This window comes from Osmerus mordax, chromosome 1 (genome assembly GCF_038355195.1).
Source record: "Osmerus mordax isolate fOsmMor3 chromosome 1, fOsmMor3.pri, whole genome shotgun sequence".
Taxonomy (NCBI): domain Eukaryota; kingdom Metazoa; phylum Chordata; class Actinopteri; order Osmeriformes; family Osmeridae; genus Osmerus; species Osmerus mordax.
In genome coordinates this window covers 25,841,124-25,863,554 of record NC_090050.1, presented here as the reverse complement: position 1 = coordinate 25,863,554, position 22,431 = coordinate 25,841,124, and the positions used below count along the sequence as shown (strand labels likewise).

Sequence of the window (22,431 nt, the reverse complement as noted above, 5' to 3'; positions counted from 1 at the left end):
TGCAAGAGAAGTGTTTTTATTCTCTGTTAAAATAACATTAATAACACAGTTTTGATTCTCCTCTACGTGGAATACATGGGGTGACTGAAAGCCCAGGCTGTCTGTTCTCATCCTCACTCAGTCAGTCATCATGGAGAACAGCATAAAAAACAGTATAATGTACAAAAATAAAAACTGATGAATTAATCTTCCATCTTAAATAAATAATTTTGGTAAATCCATACATCGAAATAAGGAACAAACTACAAGAGGTGTGTTAACATTATTGAGAAGTTATAAAAAAGAACATTACTTAGAAAAAAAAAGTCTTTATGACATTTGAAATTATACGTACAGTAACAACAGAAAAACAGCAGGTCTTCGTCCCCAAGTTGTCATGATCGAAGCGCCTACATAAAGACATGACAAAACACAGCTGTCTGAATCACTAACGGATACAAGACGAGTGAGTCTGGTCCCCCAGCTAGGCTGAACTGGCCCAATCAAAAACACTTGATTGGACCCAAGATGGGAATCAAGTTTGTCTGCCAAACTGTGAAACCAAATCTCACCACATTTTCCATCAAAATCAAGCAAAAAGCATAGAACGGTTTAGGAAATGAGCTTGATAGAAAACAACTGTAGCCTGAGCAGGTGTTTCTGACAGGACAACAGTAAAACTAAAGCATGTGAAGTTCAGGAGAGACTGACCATGATGTCATCACCAGAAATAAGAAAGCACACCGGATGTCGCCATATCTGGAACTAATAGTTAACACGTTATTTTTGCTCAGAACTTTTGAATGGGGGGAAAAAAAAAATTCTGATGGCATCACCACAGACGGGAAAACAGGGTTGGGGACCACAGGGAACAGCAAGAGAGACAAATGTAGCTCTGTGAAACTACATGGACTGTACAGAGAAGCTACTTTACACTGCAGTGCTGTCAGGGGGAAGCGACTGGGGCTTGTCATTTGGGTAAGGCCATTGCTCTCCCTGTTAGCACAGTCCTTCGTGGTTCAAATAGAATCTTGTCTCCTTTTGACAACAGTGACAATGGTGGCTACGTACTTCTACCATGCTATACACCGAGACCTATACTATGAACACCACAACTTCAAAAAGAAGTCTGACCATGTTTGATCAAGAAAACAGCAGGTGAAAGAGCGCTGGACCATTTGTTGTGTTGGTGGACAGCATCCGCAGCGTGGTCTGGGCCTCAGGCCTGGCGCTGTCCGCAGCGTGGTCTGGGCCTCAGGCCTGGCGCTGTCTGCAGTGTGGTCTGGGCCTCAGGCCTGGCGCTGTCTGCAGTGTGGTCTGGGCCTCAGGCCTGGCGCTGTCTGCAGTGTGGTCTGGGCCTCAGGCCTGGCGCTGTATGCAGTGTGGTCTGGGCCTCAGGCCTGGCGCTGTCCGCAGTGTGGTCTGGGCCTCAGGCCTGGCGCTGTCCGCAGCGTGGTCTGGGCCTCAGGCCTGGCACTGTATGCAGTGTGGTCTGGGCCTCAGGCCTGGCACTGTATGCAGCGTGGTCTGGGCCTCAGGCCTGGCGCTGACTGCAGTGTGGTCTGGGCCTCAGGCCTGGCGCTGACTGCAGTGTGGTCTGGGCCTCAGGCCTGGCGCTGTCCGCAGCGTGGTCTGGGCCTCAGGCCTGGCGCTGTCTGCAGTGTGGTCTGGGCCTCAGGCCTGGCGCTGTCTGCAGTGTGGTCTGGGCCTCAGGCCTGGCGCTGTCCGCAGCGTGGTCTGGGCCTCAGGCCTGGCGCTGTATGCAGTGTGGTCTGGGCCTCAGGCCTGGCGCTGTCTGCAGTGTGGTCTGGGCCTCAGGCCTGGCGCTGACTGCAGTGTGGTCTGGGCCTCAGGCCTGGCGCTGTCTGCAGTGTGGTCTGGGCCTCAGGCCTGGCGCTGTCCGCAGTGTGGTCTGGGCCTCAGGCCTGGCGCTGTCCGCAGTGTGGTCTGGGCCTCAGGCCTGGCGCTGACTGCAGTGTGGTCTGGGCCTCAGGCCTGGCACTGTCTGCAGTGTGGTCTGGGCCTCAGGCCTGGCGCTATCTGCAGCGTGGTCTGGGCCTCAGGCCTGGCGCTGACTGCAGCGTGGTCTGGGCCTCAGGCCTGGCGCTATCTGCAGCGTGGTCTGGGCCTCAGGCCTGGCGCTGACTGCAGCGTGGTCTGGGCCTCAGGCCTGGCGCTGTCTGCAGTGTGATCTGGGCCTCAGGCCTGGCGCTGTCTGCAGTGTGGTCTGGGCCTCAGGCCTGGCGCTGTCCGCAGCGTGGTCTGGGCCTCAGGCCTGGCGCTGTCTGTATGCTCAGGAAATCTGCTAACAAAATGAGGGCTGAGCCTTCTGATATAAATGCACTCAAGACCCTTTCCCGTGTCACTTTAAGGCTATACAAACGAACGACAATGTGTCCGAACCCTTGTTCCAGACCCTGTTATCAAAGGCTGACAGGAAAGTACATTCATTGAGTTTTAAGGTCTCTGAAAACAAAAAAGTAACATTTCTAACCTCCATAGCCCAGCAGAGGGTGTGGTTTATCAACTTTAACTTGATCAGAATAGCGCATCAACTGACTAGGAACCTTTCCCCTGAACACCCAACCCAATTCTCAATATAAACAATGAATGATTATAACCACCATTTACACAGAAAAAATTAAAGAAAACTATAATACAATATTAGTATTTGTTCAAAAACATCCATGTCACATTTAAGGTCATCCTTCTCCAACAGGGGGATGCTACATTGTCAAATATCTAACAACCACTCAAGAAGAAGCTCTCAAAGGAAAAGCTCCACGTTGTTGATATTGTTGTGCCACAATTCCAAACTGACAATAATCCAACAGTTCCTCGATGTCCATCGGTTTAGATGCAAGGCCAATCAAGTAGGAGAGGCCATGTTTGGTGAAGCCCAAGACCATCACGGTCACTGGCTCTTCTCTGTGTACAGGTACTTCACTCTGGATATTCAGCATAAGGATTTGATATTTTGTAGTTTGGGTAAGCGCTTCACGGTACTGCTTTGCTGTCCTGTGTCCACTCAGGGCATGGGAGAGCCTTTGTGTGTTTAAAGAATGTGTGTGTGTGTTTAGGGGGCCTCCCTTGAGGGGCCGAACCAAACAAAGGGACTGTCCTAGAGGGTGGCCCCCATCAGAGGGTGGCCCCCATCAGTCACACCCGTCACGGTCCCCACCCCTTTACTGCCCCGTCACCTCTATGACATCATCGTCCGAGCTGCTACCTCCGTTCTCGGCGGCAGCGAGATCATGGGGGTAGGAGTCCGGCTGGCTCAGCGCCGCCCCCAGCAAGCTGGAGGGAGAGCCGGGGTAGTGGGCCTGGTAGGAGGACACTGTGGAGCTGGGGGTGGCTGACGACAGCATCCCAGCCCCGGGGAGGTGCATGGAGCCTGGGTACATCCGGGGCTGGGACAGCAGGGACTGGCTGTAGGTGAGGGGAAAGCCGGACAGGAGACCGGCCATGCTGGGGTTGAGGAGGTAGGGAGGGAGGGAGGAGGAGGAGGAGGAGGCCGGGGGTAAAGAAGCCATGGTGGTTGTGGTGGAGGAGAAAGCTGAGGAGGAGGAGGATGAGGGCAGGTGTCCATTGCCTGTGGCTGGGCCCAGGAAGTTGGTTCCTGCGGTGGGGAACATGGCCTGCAGGTCACACAGTGCTTGTCCCGGGTTCTGGAGGTAGGAGGAGCCACTGCTGCTCCCACCTGCAGCATCCCCCCCGCCGGCCCCAGCACCCCCAGCACCCATGAGCAGCGGGTGGCTCATGTGCCCCAGGGCCCCCATCAGGGAGCCCGGGTTCAGGCCCCCTGCCTGAGGGTAGCTGAGTCCCCCAGACAGAGACATGCCGGGGTACCGGGACACTGCAGAGCCACGCTTGCCTCGTTTGCCGCCTCTCTCGCCCATGGGTGCCACTTTGCGTTTGCTGCCGTGCACGTCCAGAGGGGGGATGAGGATATCCAGGCCCCGGCTGAGGTCCAGCATCTGGCCGTGGCGTGAGTTGCCTCCCGTGTCTCCGGTGGCTGCGTTGGCGGGAGCAGGGTCTGGAGGAGAGGGGAGGTGGGTTCCCGTGGCGCTGCTGTCGGCGGGGGGCACGGGGTAGCAGCCCAGCTCTCTTAGGATCTCAGGACTGTCCGGAGGGGACGGCCGCTGCCCGCTGTTGGGGCTCTGCTCAGCGGGGGAGGAGCAGCCGTTGGAGTGGAGCAGGGAACCCTGGGAATCTGAGGAAGGAACAGGTTGGAACTACACGACACCAACGCCTTTACTTCCTTCAGGCTGCCCCTGGACACTTCCCATTAAACTTTCTAGATAAAGTTACAACATGTTCTAGCATACCGTATACACCTTCTAGCCTGCCAGGATACCTTATATAGTTGGTGGGTGTGCTGTTGATATGAACAGTACCTCTGGAAGAGGCTGATCCTCCATCCGCAGGCCGGCTGATCTTCCCTGAGCGGATGGCGAAGATCCTCCCGTCACTGGTCCTGATGTACGTACCTGCAGGAAGGGTGGAGGGTTAGCCAGGGTTAGGGTTACCCTAGCTAGCCCAGGAGACTCACACCACACAGCTGAGTGAGGGTTAGAGGACAGGCCCCGGGTCACATCCATGCCTGCGTGCTGTGGTGACTGATGTTCTCCTGACCTTTGGAGCCCTTGATCACGTGGATGCTCTCCCCCGCTCCGATGCGAGCCTGGACATCGGTGGTGCTGTTGGCTCCTGGGATCACTATATCTGAGGGTTCAAACACAGGTCACACCTACGTGAACAACATCCAACTGCACGGCACAACTTTGCCGTTACATGAAGTGTGTATCAGAGAGAGTGTGTGTACTCGTGTGTGTGTGTGTACCAGTGGTGGTGACGATCCTCTGCACGTAGACGCCAGCCTTCTGCAGGTAGTTGACGGGGAAGGAGGAGCTGGAGCCAGCGTGCACCTGCCGGGGCATCATGGGGACGGGCGTGGCTTGGACCGGACGCACACTGGCCACCGGCTTGTTGTCTCCCCGCCCTGTCGGACGCCTGGGCACACGGGCAGGACAGCACAACATCAGGGATCAGAAGCGTGCAGTTCTAACAGTATTTAGGAGGTCAGAGTTGAGGAGTATTTACTGCCAACTTCGCAGGTACCAGGCTACATGTGATGGACCTTTTGGTCCACTCGCTTGGTCATACATTGACAACCTCCAGTACAGACCCAACTACAGCACACAGACGTGTTCTTATCTTCACAATCAGGGCTTTTGAGAAAATAGGATAACTGCACAGTATTTCCCACAGAATGATTATATTTTTGTCAGTTGGCCGGGGCGGAGCCATAGGTTGTAAAAATGTTGGGCTCAGCCCAAACCTATGTCCTAGTATCGGTTAGATGCGAGTGTAGATAAAGACTTCAACAAGTAATGCGAGCGCACAAGAATTGTCATTTCATTTTTCATTAATTTGAGCGCAGAGACAAAGAGACAAAGAGAGAGAGACAGAGAGAGACACAGAGAGAGAGACACAGAGAGAAAGACACAGAGACCAGGGCAAGAAGGGGACACAAAGCGCAACTCTACAATGTTAAACAGTAAAAAAATAAATATATATAATACATTTGTGAACCAATTTTGAATCATGGCGGGCCGCCACAAATACATAATGTATGGGAAACACTGCTTCATATCTTCATTCTGGCCCATCAGCCGTTTATCAATGTTCAGGTTAAAGATCAATCTAGGAGTACAGACAGAAAACAGTAGAAAGCATCATGACATCATGACATCATGACAGCATGACATCATGACATCATGACATCAGTCATGTGAGCTGCTGGGAGGACAGACCAGTTGCGCTGGCTGAAGGCGGGGATGTTGGTGAGGGGCTGATCGCTGGTGGGGTAGTAGTGGGCGTACGAGGGCCGGGAGTAGGGCACCGACGCCCTCTTCTCATCTTCGTAGCTCTTCTTGGCTGCTCTCTTCTCTGCTTTGGTGAGCTTCATCTCCTTCCTGTCCACCAGCAGGGACTCGTGGTGGAACGGTGGCTGTAGCAGGAACAGAGGGGAGAGGAATTACACTCTGACTATTATACAGTGTAAGAGGATCATTATTATACAGTGTCAAGGATCTTTTTCAGGGAGGGCGGAAAACCAAAATCTTGCCTCCCATTCATTTTCAATGGAAGTCATGTGACAGGCGAGGCAGTGTGAGACACCTGGCAGTCACGTGACAGGCCCCCCGAGGCAGTGTGAGACACCTTTTATTAGAGCATTTGTGGACAAGCAACGTCAGTATGTTGCCAGTCAAAACTAAATAGCTAGCATAACACAGCTAGCACTGTATATGCAAGGAAGTGAATGCTATTCCCAGCACCACACAGAGTCTCTTCCAGTGGATCTAGTGTACTCATCGACAGGCGAGCAGGTGTAACAAGGGCAAGGGCAGTGTGTGTGTGTACCTTGGTGATGAGGTGTGGGTACAGTGTGTGTGGTTACCTTGGTGATGAGGTGTGTGTGTGTACCTTGGTGATGAGGTGTGTGTGTGTACCTTGGTGATGAGGTGTGTGTGGTTACCTCGGTGATGAGGTGTGTGTGTGTACCTTGGTGATGAGGTGTGTGTGTGTACCTTGGTGATGAGGTGTGTGTGGTTACCTTGGTGATGAGGTGTGTGTGTGTACCTTGGTGATGAGGTGTGTGTGTGTACCTTGGTGATGAGGTGTGTGTGTGTACCTTGGTGATGAGGTGTGTGTGTGTACCTTGGTGATGAGGTGTGTGTGTGTGTGTGTGTGTGTGTGGTTACCTTGGTGATGAGGTGTGGGTACAGCAGGCAGTGTGTGTGGTTACCTTGGTGATGAGGTGTGGGTACAGCAGGCAGGCTTGCTGCAGGACAGCCTCCGTGCCAGCAGGTGGCGCCAGGCTGGCGCTGGCTGGGTCCGGCTCCTCCTCCACAAAGTGCAGCAGAGACTCCACCTCCTTACGGGTGAAGTTCAGCACGGGGTTCAGGTCATCCACCACCCGGTCTGAACACACACACACACAGGTTAGTTAGAGTTTGCTACAGCCACACACACAGCCATAGGGATACACACACAACCATACAGCCACACACACAGCCATAGGGATACACACACAACCATACAGCCACACACAGCCATAGGGATACACACACAACCATACAGCAACACACAACCATACAGCAACACACAACCATACAGCAACACACAACCATACAGCAACACACAGCCATAGGGATACACACACAACCATACAGCAACACACAACCATACAGCAACACACAGCCATAGGGATACACACAACCATACAGCAACACACAGCCATAGGGATACACACACAACCATACAGCAACATACAACCATACAGCAACACACAACCATACAGCAACACACAGCCATAGGGATACACACACAACCATACAGCAACACACAACCATACAGCAACACACAGCCATAGGGATACACACACAACCATACAGCAACACACAGCCATACAGCAACACACAACCATACAGCAACACACAACCATACAGCAACACACAACCATACAGCCACACACACACTACCGGACAGGACTGTAGTACAGGCATCCCACCCATCCCCAGATCTGCTGTCTCTCACCAGACATGCCCTGTTTGGAGACCTGCCGGTCGTAGATCTTCTTCTCCAGGGTGAAGTCACACACCAGCCGGTAGATGTGGCAGGGTTTCTTCTGGCCGTAGCGGTAGACACGGCACACGGCCTGGGCGTCGTGGCACGGGTTCCAGGAGGCGTCGAACACCACCACACGGTTCGCCCCGATCAGGTTCACCCCGAGACAGCCCGCCCTGCACACAAACACATTTGGTTGTCTATCCTAGTGGGGCCCGATCATTCCACATTGTAATCTCTAACCACTAACCCCTAACACAAATTCTAACCCTAACTTAGTTAAACAAGACCACACAGATACATTTTGGTATGGAAAAGAGCATAAATACAGCATTTGTGTCTGTATGTGTCCAAGCAGACTACTGCTCCTGGCTTCCATGTTGCTTCCTAACAGAGAGTCCATCTGGACTGAGAGGAGGGTGGTACCTGGTGGACAACAGGAAGACCCAGGCCGAGCTGTTGTCAGGGTCATTGAAGTGGTTGATCAGCCTCTCTCTCTCCGACGCTGATGTGCTCCCGTCCAGCCCTGTGGGGTCACAACAGACTCTGACACCCCGTGCTGGAGCGGGGGAACCGCAGCAGTCATGCTGCTCGCTAGTGAGGCTTCCTCCTGATCTGCCCCGTAGGTCCCTCCAGGGTTCAAACTCGGGTCCTCTGACTCACAAACGCGACCACCACTTTAACAAACACTGCTTCAAACAGCTGCACCACCAAAAAGCTAGCTCTACACTGAAGCGGTGTTAATACTGAGAAGTGAGTTTCAACTTGGTTACAAGGATATCGTCATGAACACGAGACTGGTTGCCATGGCCACACCCGTGACCATGGTAACAGGATGGTTCTTACTGTAGTAGTTCAGGTTGCGGACCCACGTCTGGCTGTAGTTGTAGTCGGCGGCACCACAGTGAGGCAACGGCCGTTTGGACAGGAAGTCCTCTATGACTGTCAGGGTAGACAGACTCTGGCTGCAGGGTCAACACACACACATACACAATGACGTTAGGACACTGAAAAAACCTTTGGTGTCACAGACTAGAGATGGAAAAGGTTTCCATCTCTGCAAGGTGATTTACTTCAGTACAGTTAAGTTGGAGTATTGCACATCTCTTCAATATCAAACCCCCCTCCCTCTCATTCTCCCCGTCTGGTTACATTTACATTTAGTCATTTAGCAGACGCTCTTATCCAGAGCGACTTACAGTAAGTACAGGGTCTCCATAGAGACCAAGCAGAAGGCTTCTCACCTGAACACCAGACCTGGTCTCCATAGAGACCAAGCAGAAGGCTTCTCACCTGAACACCAGGATCTTGTCTCCACAGAGACCAAGCAGAAGGCTTCTCACCTGAAAACCAGGCTCTTGTCTCCATAGAAACCAAGCAGAAGGCTTCTCACCTGAATACCAGACCTGGTCTCCATAGAGACCAAGCAGAAGGCTTCTCACCTGAACACCAAGATCTTGTCTCATAGAGACCAAGCAGAAGGCTTCTCACCTGAAAACCAGGCTCTTGTCTCCATTGAGACCAAGCAGAAGGCTTCTCACCTGAACACCAGGATCTTGTCTCCAGCGCGGACGCTCTCCTCGATGAGATGAAAGAGCAGCAGCATCTTGGCAGAGTTCTCCAGGACGCCCATCTGGTAGTTCGTCATGATGTCTTTCGCCTGAGGAGACAGACACAGAGGAGAGGGCTTCTGAGTTCAAGAACAATCTCTATCTTTCTATGTATTCCATCAGTGACATACTTTTACTCAATGTGTGGGACACCCACTAAATACAACCAAGTTTGACAGACCCCTACTTCAGATGTGTTGGTTACTGGTGTTGGGTGTACATAGCAAGGCGTACCCATTCGTAGGTGATGGTCTGGTTGGCCTTCTCCTGGATGGGGTTGAGTGCTGGCAGGGTGGTGGCGTTGATGCGGGCGGCGGCGTCGCCAGCCTTGGCCCTGGAGGCACTGCGGGCCGTGGAGGAGCTGAGGTCGTCCAGGTCCAGGTCCTGCTCATTAGCCAGGTTCTCCTTCTGCAGGGTTTCATACAGAACGTCTGGATGGTTCCAGATCTGGAGGGACGGATGGGAGAGAGACAAGACTCCGGTCACCAACTGAAGGCCAGCTTACCCCAACAACGTCCAATAAACACCAAACATTGTGCTGTTGGCTGCTAGGTTTAAGATGCTTGGAAAGATAACTTATCTCACACAACCCCTACCAGCGTATCACACCTGTTGGCTGTTGATGTTTGTTGGTATTTGTTTGGGCAATGTAAACTGGCCTTGTGTGCATAATTTATTTTGGAGGTGTACTATCTAAGTAGATAATTGCAGACATGTACTTGCTAGTAGGGCTGCTCAATTATGGCAAAAATCATAATCGGGATTGGTCAATATTGAGATAAAAATTTAAGCCCTGTGTTTAATAATCGTGCAGTTTTTTGTTCGTTCATCATTGGGTGATAAACCACTTTGTGATTGAACTTTAGCATTTCCTACTCTGAATCCTCCCTGAATCCCACAGGAACACTGTGACTGTACCGCACAGCAAAGACACCAAGACTGTTGGGCCTCCCCTGGTGTTGGCGTCCGACAGGCCGGCCCCTGCTCACCTTGCAGCAGACGCAGAAGGCCTTGAGAGGGTTGAGGCCCAGCCAGCCAGAGTTTCCTGCCTCTCTGAAGCGGTTCATGAACTCTGTGTAGAGCGCCCTCTGCAGGGGGGAAAGCCTGACCAGGATCACATGCTCGTCCTTGGAGGGCAGCTGGTCCCTCAGCACGTCGTGACCACGCCTGCAGGAACCACACAGGACACACTCCTCATCAGCAGGAACCACACAGGACACACTCCTCCTCAGCAGGAACCACACAGGACACACTCCTCATCAGCAGGAACCACACAGGACACACTCCTCATCAGCAGGAACCACACAGGACACACTCCTCATCAGCAGGAACCACACAGGACACACTCATCAGCAGGAACTCCACAGGACACACTCATCAGCAGGAACCACACAGGACACACTCCTCAGCAGGAACCCCACAGGACACACTCCTCAGCAGGAACCCCACAGGACACACTCCTCATCAGCAGGAACCACACAGGACACACTCCTCATCAGCAGGAACCCCACAGGACACACTCCTCATCAGCAGGAACCACACAGGACACACTCATCAGCAGGAACCACACAGGACACACTCATCAGCAGGAACCACACAGGACACACTCATCAGCAGGAACCACACAGGACACACTCCTCATCAGCAGGAACCACACAGGACACACTCCTCAGCAGGAACCCCACAGGACACACTCCTCATCAGCAGGAACCCCACAGGACACACTCCTCATCAGCAGGAACCACACAGGACACACTCCTCATCAGCAGGAACCACACAGGACACACTCCTCATCAGCAGGAACCACACAGGACACACTCATCAGCAGGAACCACACAGGACACACTCATCAGCAGGAACCCCACAGGACACACTCCTCATCAGCAGGAACCACACAGGACACACTCATCAGCAGGAACCACACAGGACACACTCCTCATCAGCAGGAACCACACAGGACACACTCATCAGCAGGAACCACACAGGACACACTCATCAGGAGGAACCACACAGGACACACTCCTCATCAGCAGGAACCACACAGGACACACTCCTCATCAGCAGGAACCACACAGGACACACTCCTCATCAGCAGGAACCACACAGGACACACTCCTCATCAGCAGGAACCACACAGGACACACTCATCAGCAGGAACCCCACAGGACACACTCCTCATCAGCAGGAACCACACAGGACACACTCCTCATCAGCAGGAACCACACAGGACACACTCATCAGCAGGAACCACACAGGACACACTCATCAGCAGGAACCACACAGGACACACTCCTCATCAGCAGGAACCACACAGGACACACTCATCAGCAGGAACCACACAGGACACACTCCTCATCAGCAGGAACCACACAGGACACACTCATCAGCAGGAACCACACAGGACACACTCCTCATCAGCAGGAACCACACAGGACACACTCCTCATCAGCAGGAACCCCACAGGACACACTCATCAGCAGGAACCACACAGGACACACTCCTCATCAGCAGGAACCCCACAGGACACACTCCTCATCAGCAGGAACCACACAGGACACACTCCTCATCAGCAGGAACCACACAGGACACACTCCTCATCAGCAGGAACCACACAGGACACACTCCTCATCAGCAGGAACCCCACAGGACACACTCCTCATCAGCAGGAACCACACAGGACACACTCCTCATCAGCAGGAACCCCACAGGACACACTCCTCATCAGCAGGAACCACACAGGACACACTCATCAGCAGGAACCCCACAGGACACACTCCTCATCAGCAGGAACCACACAGGACACACTCCTCCTCAGCAGGAACCACACAGGACACACTCCTCATCAGCAGGAACCACACAGGACACACTCCTCATCAGCAGGAACCACACAGGACACACTCATCAGCAGGAACCACACAGGACACACTCATCAGCAGGAACCACACAGGACACACTCCTCAGCAGGAACCACACAGGACACACTCATCAGCAGGAACCACACAGGACACACTCCTCATCAACACACTTAGAAGATTTACATTTACATTTAGTCATTTAGCAGACGCTCTTATCCAGAGCGACTTACAGTAAGTACATTCCCCCCGAAGCAAGTAGGGTGAAGTGCCTTGCCCAAGGACACAACGTCATTTGGCACGGCCAGGAATCGAACTGGCAACCTTAAGATTACTAGCCCGACTCCCTCACCGCTCAGCCATCTGACTCCCTTACGGTGGAAGATGGAACTAAAATGTTATGGTTCCCTGTCAGGATTTCAAAGGGCGAGATTTAAACAAGACAACCAGGTTGAGAAGGACCAGACTGGCCCTCACCCCCTCAACTCCTCCTCCTCACCCCCTAACCCCCTCACCTCTGGACGAACCCCTCCAGCAGGCTGTGCAGTACGTGGCTGCGGTATCGCATCAGGCGCATGTCCTGCGGCGTGCTGTCCATGCACTGGCCGTTCAGAATAGGCCTCTCGAACATGTTGCTGAACTCCTGCCGTGTGCCCAGGAAGTCGGGCCTGACGAAGTCCACCATGCACCAGTACTCAATCAGGTTGTTCTGCAGCGGGTAGCCGGTCAGGACCACACGGCGCCGGGAGCGGATGTTCTTCAGGGCCTGGGAGGTGCTGGCGTGGTAGTTCTTGATGCGGTGGCCCTCGTCGCAGATCACCACATCTGGGCCAGGACGCGCGATGGCCTTCTCGATCCCTGGAGAGGAGGGCAGAGAGAGACCGGACTGAGACATGATGAACGGCTGACATGATGAAATTCAAACAATCAACCTCGTTTCCTGTTGTTCCAGGTCTCTATAAAAGGGTTTCCAATTTTGTATTACTTAAATGAATTTAAAAAAATATATATATTTCAAGACAATATTCATGCAAGTAATTTTTCCACAGTACAGTCAATACTGTATTCTGCATGTCCAATAGTCTGCAGGTGCCTCCAGAGAACCAGCCCTACACCCCCCCCCCCCTCACCCTTCATGAGCTCCTGTTGCCTGTCCTCCTCGTCCAGGTCGATGATGATTGGTCCAGTGGGCTTCTTGGATTTCCTCTTCTTGCCTCCCACAAAGCTCTTCTTCAGGGAGAGCAGGCGGTACATCTCATAGCCCATCAGCAGCACCCCTCCATCCCTGGACCAGTCCTCCACCACCCTGGCACGGGACACCGTGGTTCTGGAGACGCACGCACGCACACACACACACACACACACACACACACACACACACACACACACGCACACACACACACACATCAGCCTGCTGTTTTAATCTATATTTGGTGGCATGATCAATTATTATTTATTGTCAATGCGCTGGTTATCACGCCCACCAAATGCAAGCTAGTCTACAGAGTTACCGTGGAGCAAGGCAGAAAGAAAAAGAAATAATAATGAATAAATAAATATGTTTTGAAAAAAACTTTTAGAAAGGTTGAAAAATATTTTTTGTCAAAAAGGTAATAAAAAAAAAAAACACAACAACATAAGGAGACGTAGGTCTCCTTATGTCTCCTTAAGGTGCGTACTTGTGTTCGTCGTTGAGGATGTGGACCTTGAAGGAGCGCGGTGTGACGGAGGCTGGGTCCCTGTCGGGGGGCAGTGCTTCAGGGGCGGGGAGCCACAGGTTAAACTCAGCCAGCCAGTTCTGCAGCGTGTTCACCTGAGACACACACACAACTGTTACTGTGTGGTACACCTCCAAATACACACACACACACACACACAAGACCAGTTCACCTTGCCCCAACAAACACCAACAGCTGTCTGTGTTGGTTTGGTGTGATGTGCCTTCTGGTGTTTGTTGGGGCAGAGTGATAAGGACAGTTCTGATCTTTCTAAACATCCTAAACCCAACAGTAGAATGTTTGGTGTTTATTGGACATTGTTGGGGCTGTGTGAACTGGCCTATACTCTTTCACATCTCCGTCTCTTCACATACACACACACGCACAGAGCTCCTGTACTCACGGGGACGATGGCCAGCACGGTGTGAGCCTGGGTGTGCCTCAGCAGGATGTCTGTGAAGGAGATGACCTGCAGGGTCTTGCCCAGCCCCATGCTGTGGGCCAGGATGCAGCCAAACCCAGAGCTGCTGCTGTAGCGCTCCAGAGACTCCACCAAGTTATCATACAGGAAGCGTATCCCTCCCACCTGGGGAGAGGAGAGGAGGGAGGAGGAGAGGAGGGAGGAGGAGAGGAGAGGAGGGGTGAGGAGGAGGGGAAGGGAGGAGGAGAGGAGGGGTGAGGAGGTGAGGGACATAGATGGATGAATGTAACGCGTGGAGGAGCAGGTTAGGAAAAACTGGATTTTTAAATGGGAATGCGAATTCTCACCATGATACACAAAACATTTGTGTATCATGGTGTGCGTTTCTGTGTGTGTGTGATTGTATGGTGAGTGTGTAGGTGTGTATGGTGAGTGTGTATGGTGAGTGTGTAGGTGTGTAAGAGTCCAACCTGATGGGGTTTGACGGCCCGTGCCAGCTGGGGAGCCAGGAACAGGTCTTCCTCCTCGGCGGGGTGGTTGATGTTGACCAGGACTCGGCCCTGGGCGTCAGGGAGGTTGTGGGTGTCGTTGATGTGGGCACCACTGCTCTCCATGCCCCCCGCCCCCTCCACATCCTCCTCCCCAGACTCACTGCTGATCTGCAGCGCATCCTCGTCTCCAGAGCTCAGCTCGATCACGTCTGGAGGGAGAAGAGAGGAGGAGGGAGAAGAGAGGAGGATGGAGAGGAAAGGAGGGGGGAGAAGAGAGGAGGAGGTAGAGGAGAGGAGGAGGGAGAAGAGAGGAGGAGGGAGAAGAGAGGAGGAGGGAGAAGAGAGGAGGAGGGAGAGGAAAGGAGGAGGGAGAAGAGAGGAGGAGGGAGAGGAAAGGAGGAGGGAGAAGAGAGGAGGAGGGAGAGGAAAGGAGGAGGGAGAAGAGAGGAGGAGGGAGAGGAGGAGGGAGAAGAGAGGAAGGAGAAGAGAGGAGGAGGGAGAGGAGAACAGCTGAACCTCACATCAATTCCAACAATAAACATTTACATTGTCATTTAGCAGACGCTCTTATCCAGAGCGACTTTACTAATTACAGGGACATTCCCCCGAGGCAAGTAGGGTGACGTGCCTTGCCCAAGGACACAACGTCAATTTTCACGGCCAGGAATCGAACCGGCAACCTTATGATTAATAGCCCAAGTCCCTAACCCTGCATGTTTGGGTTAGATTACAAAGTGATCGAATGGTAAAATTGTGCGTAAGTGAAGCTGCTTTGTAATCTAACCCAAACATGCAGGGTGTGAAGTGAGCAGTTCTTTGCAGAGAGTTTATCAACAGCTCTGGAGGACAAGTCTGACGCAAGCCTTCCTCAGAGAACGACAGACTACAGCTGACCAACATTTGGGGTATAAAGGACATTCTGGTTCACTGGACCAAATAAGGCTGAATTCCTCTCTCTGCAGTCTGCAGGTGTAACTCCTCTCTCTGCAGTCTGCAGGTGTGGACACCTGTAACCGTCCTCTCCTTCAACTTACCGCCTCCGATGAACGGGGCTGGGGGCTTGGTATCCTCCTCCTCCTCCCCCTCCTCCCCCTCCTCCTCCCCAGAGCTGCTGTTGCTGCTGTCCAGACAAATGACTTCCTCTCTGGACAGGAAGCCAGACACCACCTGGGACACATCCTCTGACTTGCAGGCTGTCTCTTCTTGAGGTGAGACAGGGGAGGGAGTTGATACTGACAGATGTTAATCGGTGGCAAATCCATTGGTGCATTCCCAAAAAACGTCAATCCAAACGTGATGAACTGGATGGAGGGAGGTGTGGAGGCTCACCTGGCTGTGGCTCCAGTACAGGTACAGGTACAGGTGGGGGTGGAGGAGGCGGGGCAGGGAAGTCCTTCCTCTGTTGCTCCAGACGGCGGCGTCTCTCCATCTCCTCCTGCTGGGCTGTCTGGGTCACTGCCTCCAGCTGGTGCTCTTTCAGCAGCTTCCTGTGGGTCAAAGCAGGACGTTGGTCTGGGTGTGTGGGGGTGTGTGTGTGTGGGGGTGTGTGTGTGTGTGTGCGTGTGCGTGTGCGTGTGTGCGTGAGTGAACAGAGGGTGGATGTTTTATCTGGACCCTGTCCTGAAGCAACTCCACGAACAGATCTATTATCACTAGGATGGGTCTAAGCAGATCTATTATTACTAGAATGGGACTACAGTCAACCCACCACAGAAGGTTTATAACGAGTGTTACCTGATATTCTTCCTCATGTGTGCCGGTTTGGAGAGCTTGGAGGGTTTAGATGATTTGGACGACTTTGAAGACTTTGAAGACTTGGAGGACCTCTGTTTCTTAGGCTTTCCCGGTCGGGGCTTGTCTGGGCAGACCAGGGGCAGGAGGTGGGAGGGGGTGTGGGGTCTGGAGGTGGGCTGGGAGTGGGAGGGGGTGTGGGGTCTGGAGGAGGGTTGGGAGGGGGAGGGGGTGTGGGTGGTGGAGGAGGGCCTTGATGGAGGCTCAGATGAGGAGGGCTCTCCGGAGGGTGAGGTGGCTGAGGGGGAGTCCAGGCCTCCCCTGGGGGCATCAGCCTCCGACTCTGCAGCACTGGTCTGGCCACTGTGAGGCCGCTCTGTGAGGGAGGGAAGACGGAGGAGAGGGGGAGGAGGAGGGAGAGAAAGGACAGGACGAAAGAGGGGGTGAGGGAGGAGAGGGAAGGAGGGAGAAAAAGGACAGGAGGAAAGAGGGGGTGAGGGAGGAGAGAGGGATGGAGGGAGAAACACAGTAATGAACACAAAATAGTGATTCATAATTAAGTAAAGATTCAGGGATTAACCAATTTTCTTATCCTCTTTTTAAAACTTCTCAGTTTTGTAAACAAAGGCTCAGCTACACCGAGTGTTTCTGTTCTCACCTCACAAAAGGGACATTATGGTACATAATTTTTCTATGAACAACGGTTGTACACTGAACAAAATTGTGCAAACATTGCTGGAGTTTGCAAACAGTTCTGGAGAATTCAGTTCCCGTTTCCCCTTCAGTGCGCCTGCGCAAACTCAGGACGTTTTTTCCTGTTGCTAGCTTGAGCGGATCATTTATCATTAAAGTATAGAATGCATCGTTTTCAGAGGTTTTATTTCTCAATCGCCAATGACTCAACATCCAGATGTACATGCTAATATTAGTTTTAGCTCTGTTTTCAAAAGGTATAACAGCTAATGGCTGTGCGTAGTGTAGCCTAAATGGGTGTGCTTTGCCTTAGGCAAGGGCACAAAAAAAAACGCTTTTAAATCTATGTAATCTTTATAAATAATAAGTAGGCTATGCATTTTTTATATAAAGCATACAGAAATATCAGTTGTAAAAATGTCATTAAAAAACAGACCCCTCTGCAACCGACGCAAGCAAGCACACCCTACAATTTCCCCAGAAATTGTACCCCCTCTAGTTCCTGTTCCAACACAACACAAAAACTGCCACTTCATGTTTCGGCTGTGTGTGTGTGAGGCAGTGTGTGTGTCGGAACAGGAAGTGTTAGTGTTTGTGTTGTGTCGGAACAGGAAGTGTTAGTGTTTGAGTTGTGTCGTAACAGGAAGTGTTAGTGTTTGAGTTGTGTCGTAACAGGAAGTGTTAGTGTTTGTGTTGTCGAAACAGGAAGTGTTTGTGTTGTGTCGGAACAGGAAGTGTTAGTGTTTGTGTTGTCGAAACAGGAAGTGTTAGTGTTTTGTTTGAACAGGAAGTGGCAGTGTTTGTGTTGTCGGAACAGGAAGTGGCAGTGTTTGTGTTTTGTTTCAACAGGAAGTGGCAGTGTTTGTGTTGTGTCGGAACAGGAAGTGTTACGCCTGGGACACACTGGCTGCAAAGCGCCTGGACGCGCCGGGCAACGCCACGATCGGCTACGACTGAGCAAAAGCTGTTCACACCAGACGTGCATTTCTCCGCGCCAGTCACCAAGCCTTTCCGCTACTCTGAGCTTTCCTTTATTCAAGCACACCTTACAATTTCTGGGGAAATTGTACCCTCTCTAGTTTACAAATGTATTTACTAACGACAGTGATAGGTATTTTCGAGAAATAATAGGCTAGGTCTAGTACTTACAGTGAAGTTAGAAATGTAATGTTGCTGCTCAAATCTGTTATCTACTAGAGATAGCTAGCTACTTTTACTGTGTGAGTTAGATACACCTTACCTTCGTAATTGTTGATCGAAAGCTCGAAACGTACAATTTAAACCCCTTTTCCCTCTTGTTTGAAGGGAAGCAACATAGAATCCTATGTACATCGTTAATTGTCATTTTGAGATCAACTAAACTCCTTGTAAGAAACTGCATTTTGTGTGAGAGAACTTGCGTAACTGCTACATACCGGAATTTGTGTACCTAGCTTACGCAATATGCAGAAGTGATGCATGATTATAGTGAATTAGAACTGAAAATGCCTGTTTTTTCAGGAGCATTCTCTTGTTCGGACGGTCGTTTATATTTTGGTTTACTGTAATTCATATTATTATTATTATGTGTGTAGTTTTTAACACACAACTTTACGTTTTAGTGCAGGCACAAATAAACGATATTATTGCACTGTACTATAAGTAGTTGTGTTATAATTTTAGGCTACACATCTCAGTTACGCACTAGGATTTACTCCTGAGAAGTGCACCTAGAAAAGTAGTTTCATCATTGTTTTATTTATTTGGTACTGTATTATTTGGTAACTATGATTTCTGTTTGGAAAGGCAGCACCTGTTAAAAGCCAAAGCCATCAAAGAAATGTACAATAAAATCTATAATTTGAGAATGTTGATGTGATTTTATACATTCCTAGTATTGTGAAATAAATTAATGCATAAGAATCGTGAAACCGTGACTATAATCATACCACCAAAATCTAGAATCGTTGCATCCCTATAATTAAGGACCCATTTACTTCCTACAGGACGTGATCTGAGCTGAAACTCAAACTTCGGCAGTAAAACAATGTTTGTTGAGAGGCTTATTTTTGGAAAGATAAAATCTGTTTCTCTACACCTATGTTACTAATTACAAACCTCCTTAAACAATTCTAGCTAAGATTTTAGCCAATTCAAGGACCGTTATTTTGTGTGTTTTAACTAAGGTTTACACTAAGCTTACCCATTTTCTAGCTCACTGCTTTATCTCCATCACAAGCTTTTGAAGGACTTTCAAGGTCTGTGCCTGTTTCACCCAAGGCAAAAGTGTGTTGGTTTTTAGCTCTTTGAGAGAGAGTTAGTGTGTTTGTGTCATAGCTAGGCAGCAGGTTCATAGCTAGGCAGCAGGTTCATAGCTAGGCAGCAGGTTCATAGCTAGGCAGCAGGTTCATAGCTAGGCAGCAGGTTCATAGCTAGGCAGCAGGTTCATAGCTAGGCAGCAGGTTCATAGCTAGGCAGCAGGTTCATAGCTAGGCAGCAGGTTCATAGCTAGGCAGCAGGTTCATCTAGGCAGAGACAAGGCATCGGCCAAACCCAGCGGCCACAGGCAGACATCATGGCTCCTCCCTCCAGCTACTCACCAGCAACGTCGTCTTCATCGTCTCCATCATTGTCATCATCATCATCATCATCATCTTCCTCCATCTCCTCCTCCTCTTCGTCTTCCACATCCTCCTCCTCTTCCTCGCTGTTGACACTGGGTTCCAGGTCACTTCCTGAGATCGCCTCTTCTGACATGGCGTCTCACAGGGCTCCCAGAGCACTACCTACACATCCTCAACAGGGTACCTGAAACAGCACAACATCATTAGACACATGGGGAGTCAAGTGGCTGAGCGGTTAGGTAGTCGGACTCGTAATCTGAAGGTTACCGGTTCGATTCCGGCTGTACAAAATGACGTTGTGTCCTTGGGCAAGGCACTTCACCCTACTTGCCTCGAGGATAATGTCCCTGTACTACTTACTGTAAGTCGCTCTGGATAAGAGCATCTGTTAAATGACTAAATGTAAATGTAATGTAAATCCTCAACAGGGTACCTGAAACAGCACAACACCATTAGACACATCCTCACCAGGATACCTGAAACAGCACAACATCATAAGACACATCTTCAGCCTTATTCACAAGACCATGTTCGTAACAGAACCATCTCCTCCTCCCCCTTCTTCCATTAATAACAACCTAACTAACAAACAGCTCTAAGGAAACAGAAAAATAGTCAAGAACATTAAAAAAAGAAAGTCAAATGTCAGAGAGCTTATTTGGATCTTAATTTAAAAATGTGTCTGACCAGAGAAGCAGCTCCATTATACCTTTGGTAGATATGGAACCATGAAATCTCTAAGCCACAATCCTTAATATGTTACACACTGTACACACACTGTGACTAAAGCAGACAATGATTCAGAGACAAACTGGTGGAGGTTTGTGTGAAGACAGAGGACAATGTGAAACATGTGTGTGTATGTATGTATGTATGTATGCATGCATGCGCAAGTCAAAACAAGAGAGTGAGACTGCCAATTACATAAGTGCTCAGTTACGTAACTTCCAAGTGCCACTGGGCCTAGTAGCTGATACATTGTAGTTTAACCCATCAAACTGCAGGTCTCTGCATCAGTCTGCAGCTTCCTGCTCTACAGACACAGCTGCCTGCTGTACAGTCTGTCCCTTCACACTGTTACACACTGCTGTGACAGGTTGTCCAAGTCACAACCTCCCTTAGCGTTGCGCTCTGGGCTTCCCACACACAAAGCAAGAGACACACACACACACACACGCACGCTGCTGGCAGAAAACTGGGAGCCAATTCTAAGCTAATTTTCATTCCATGCATTGTTCTTATAACAAAAATGAGGACCCGTGTGTGGTTCTACATTTAGATGGGAGATTACTTTTTTGATTGAGATTTTTTTTACATTGGTGTAGTGGATGAAAATACTGTTAGAACTATCATTTTAAAATAAATTCCTGATTTGCCCCGTGCTAATAGGAAACCGTCAAATTCAACGAAGATACATCGGTTTTCAATAATATATGCCTGTCCAGTATCAAATATTTAGGTCCTTCAGCATTCGTTTATGAAACATTAACAGTATGTCCACGACACTGTGCAGATTCCCACTCTCGTCTACCAATTCATATAAACACACGCACGCTCTCCAAGCTTCCAGATGGATAGCAGGTCCTTTTAATGGCAAATTAAAAGATAACCTGAATTTGAAGCTAGCACATGTGGACATAAAAATGCTAGATGATGTAGTCATGACTTCTACTTGATTAACAACGCACAATACACTAATGCCCTAGCTTTTGCTAATAGCTAACAATTACATAACCGTTTGCTGGCTTGCCAATTCGAAAGCCATTCCTTTTACCAAGCAACAAGCTAGTCGATAACAACGCAAATATTTCTGAGCAAGTTTAAGTTGTGCTTTGGGCTCTAATAGCTACTCTTGCTACATGATACCTGGACATGTTTATGTTGCCAGGCTAGCTAACGCCATTATTTACCACGGCCATACCACACTGCTAGCCAGCTACCAGCTAGGCTACCTAGCTAGTGATGGTTATCTAACGTTGCATGTTGATTTACGATTTCACAATTAACGTGTCCACTGGCCGACTTTTCTAACTAAATGGTTGAACACAGATCCAACTAAATCGCTCCTATGCTATCTAGAAACACATTCAGCTTTCAACCAACTAAACTGAATTAGCTAGGCAAGCGTTACCCAAATAGTTGGCTAGCATTATTTTATACGGGCTCTTGCTAGCTAGCGCTATTCAGTAGCGTCTATTGTCCAGGGAAGCGGTCGGCTAGTCACATTTTTCTGCTTGCTACATAAAAGTGCCAAGATTAACTCGTGAAATCAATGAAATCTATGCCTACCTGTAGCATTCCCTTTTTTAAGTCCAGTCGCAATGTGCTAACGAGAAATGTATTTTAAACAAACTGTGTTATTATTCCATTTCCCTTCACAGTTTCTTCAATGGTAACAATTACAAACGTCCCCCACGCGCAAGGAAAAATAGCGTAAATGAAAGGTTCCGGGAAGGCACTCCACCGTCTGCACAACGGCGAAAACGGTTACGGTAGCTCCACTGTCCTTTGATAGCAGGGGCGTGTTAAATGGTACTTAAGCACCTTTCAATGCATTTTATAATATTTTTATTTATTTATTAACAGTGCACGCACACGAGCGTACACACACAGAACTACCTTCACCACATAACTCTTTGTATGCGTTTTGGTACACCACCTTTGACAACCCTCTCTGTCATGAAACCTCAATTCGACGACG

At 50.2% G+C, this 22,431-nt stretch overlaps 1 protein-coding gene across 3 annotated transcripts; it reads right to left on the bottom strand.

Annotated features, from left to right (window-relative positions):
• On the bottom strand, nt 1-22,146 carry rad54l2 (RAD54 like 2). Of its 3 annotated transcripts, none has more exons than XM_067243436.1 (22): nt 22,020-22,146; nt 19,707-19,914; nt 16,438-16,810; nt 16,033-16,190; nt 15,738-15,905; nt 14,683-14,912; nt 14,195-14,377; nt 13,753-13,886; nt 13,204-13,400; nt 12,589-12,931; nt 10,211-10,388; nt 9,456-9,668; nt 9,153-9,271; nt 8,458-8,576; nt 8,038-8,137; nt 7,582-7,787; nt 6,791-6,966; nt 5,796-5,992; nt 4,823-4,992; nt 4,615-4,704; nt 4,377-4,469; nt 1-4,192 (listed from the first exon to the last, which is right to left on the bottom strand). In XM_067243436.1, the coding sequence occupies exons 2-22, from the start codon at nt 19,861-19,863 to the stop codon at nt 3,165-3,167; spliced, it is 4,632 nt and encodes a 1,543-aa protein (XP_067099537.1). In that variant the 5' UTR covers nt 19,864-19,914; nt 22,020-22,146; the 3' UTR covers nt 1-3,164. The 3 variants fall into 3 exon arrangements, with proteins under 3 accessions (XP_067099537.1, XP_067099555.1, XP_067099546.1); XM_067243454.1 differs by having other exon boundaries at nt 15,738-15,902; XM_067243445.1 differs by lacking the exon at nt 22,020-22,146 and adding an exon at nt 20,164-20,409.
• Between the last annotated feature and the right edge of the window lie 285 nt (nt 22,147-22,431).

Bases quoted from the DNA above. Each gene is read 5' to 3' on its own strand.
- rad54l2 (XM_067243436.1), bottom strand. From the start codon at position 19,863: ATGTCAGAAGAGGCGATCTCAGGAAGTGACCTGGAACCCAGTGTCAAC. The intron at 8,577-9,152 runs GTGAGAAGCCTT...TTGACCCTGCAG, and splicing joins GACAAGATCCTGGTGTTCAG to CCAGAGTCTGTCTACCCTGA. The intron at 5,993-6,790 runs GTAACCACACAC...TTCCTGCTACAG, and splicing joins ACCCACACCTCATCACCAAG to CCACCGTTCCACCACGAGTC.